General features: G+C 66.6%; 1 protein-coding gene across 1 annotated transcript in view; it reads left to right on the top strand.

The window, feature by feature from the left end:
* LOC102043027 (spectrin beta chain, erythrocytic-like) overlaps positions 1 to 884 on the top strand; it is a 16,968-nt gene that overhangs the window by 15,018 nt on the left and 1,066 nt on the right. Inside the window, 4 exon segments of the mRNA XM_031061495.1 lie at positions 7 to 32; positions 111 to 284; positions 356 to 398; positions 851 to 881. Coding sequence (XP_030917355.1) covers positions 7 to 32; positions 111 to 284; positions 356 to 398; positions 851 to 881 — 274 coding nt within the window.

Here is an 884-nt window from a genome sequence, read left to right as displayed (position 1 = left end):
CGGGAGGCGCCCACCAACCGCGCATCCAACCGGTAGGCACGGCAGCGGCGGCGGCCAGCGCGGTGTCCCCGGCAGGGCGGTGTCCCCAGGGTGACACGGTGCTGGTGCAGGTCATGGAGCACACGGTACTGCGTCCTGCGGGGCGGCCAGCTCGCCTTCTTCAAGGACGCCAAGAGCCGTGCGCTGGGGCTGCCGTGCCAGGGCGAGGAGCCCCTGGGGCTGTGGGACGCCCGCTGCGAGGTGCCCACGGGCTACAAGAAGAAGAAACACGTCTTCAAGCTCAGGTGAGGGTGCAGCTCCTTGTGGGGTGGCACAGTGGGCATGCGTGGCACTGGTGTCTGTGCTCTGTCCCTAGGCTCAGCAATGGCAGCGAGTGGCTTTTCCATGGCAAGGATGAGGTGAGGGGTGGCCTGGGGGGACATGGGATGGCTAGCGGAACCCAGGGGGCACAGGGTGGCTGGGGGATGTGGTGGTGGTCAGCAGTGCCCAAGGGGACATGGGTGGTCAGGGAGGTCCAGAGGGACACAGGTTGTTCTCAGGGAGACACCAGTGGTGCCCAGGGGTATATGGGGTGGCTGTAGCTGTCACGGGGATGGAGTGGTGGCCAGCAGTGACTGGGGTACACAGGGATGGCCAGGGGATGTAGTCAGCAGTGGCCAGCAGTGCTCAGAGAGGCAGGGGATGGCCAGGGGTGCCATGAGGACACAGTGAGGGGCTGGCAGTGCCCAAGGGGACATGGGTGCCTGCAGAAGACTTGGAGTAACTGGCATCACTCGGGGGGCCCTGGGTTTGGCTGGGACTCTGTTGGGGGACCAGGGAAGACCCCCCTGACCACCCCCCGTGCCCACAGGAGGAGCTGCAGGCCTGGCTGCAGGGGCTGAGCG

The sequence above is a fragment of the Geospiza fortis genome, unplaced genomic scaffold (genome assembly GCF_000277835.1).
Source record: "Geospiza fortis unplaced genomic scaffold, GeoFor_1.0 scaffold450, whole genome shotgun sequence".
NCBI classification, from domain to species: domain Eukaryota; kingdom Metazoa; phylum Chordata; class Aves; order Passeriformes; family Thraupidae; genus Geospiza; species Geospiza fortis.
The sequence above is the reverse complement of the archived record's forward strand: the minus strand, read 5'-3'. Positions and strand labels throughout refer to the sequence as shown.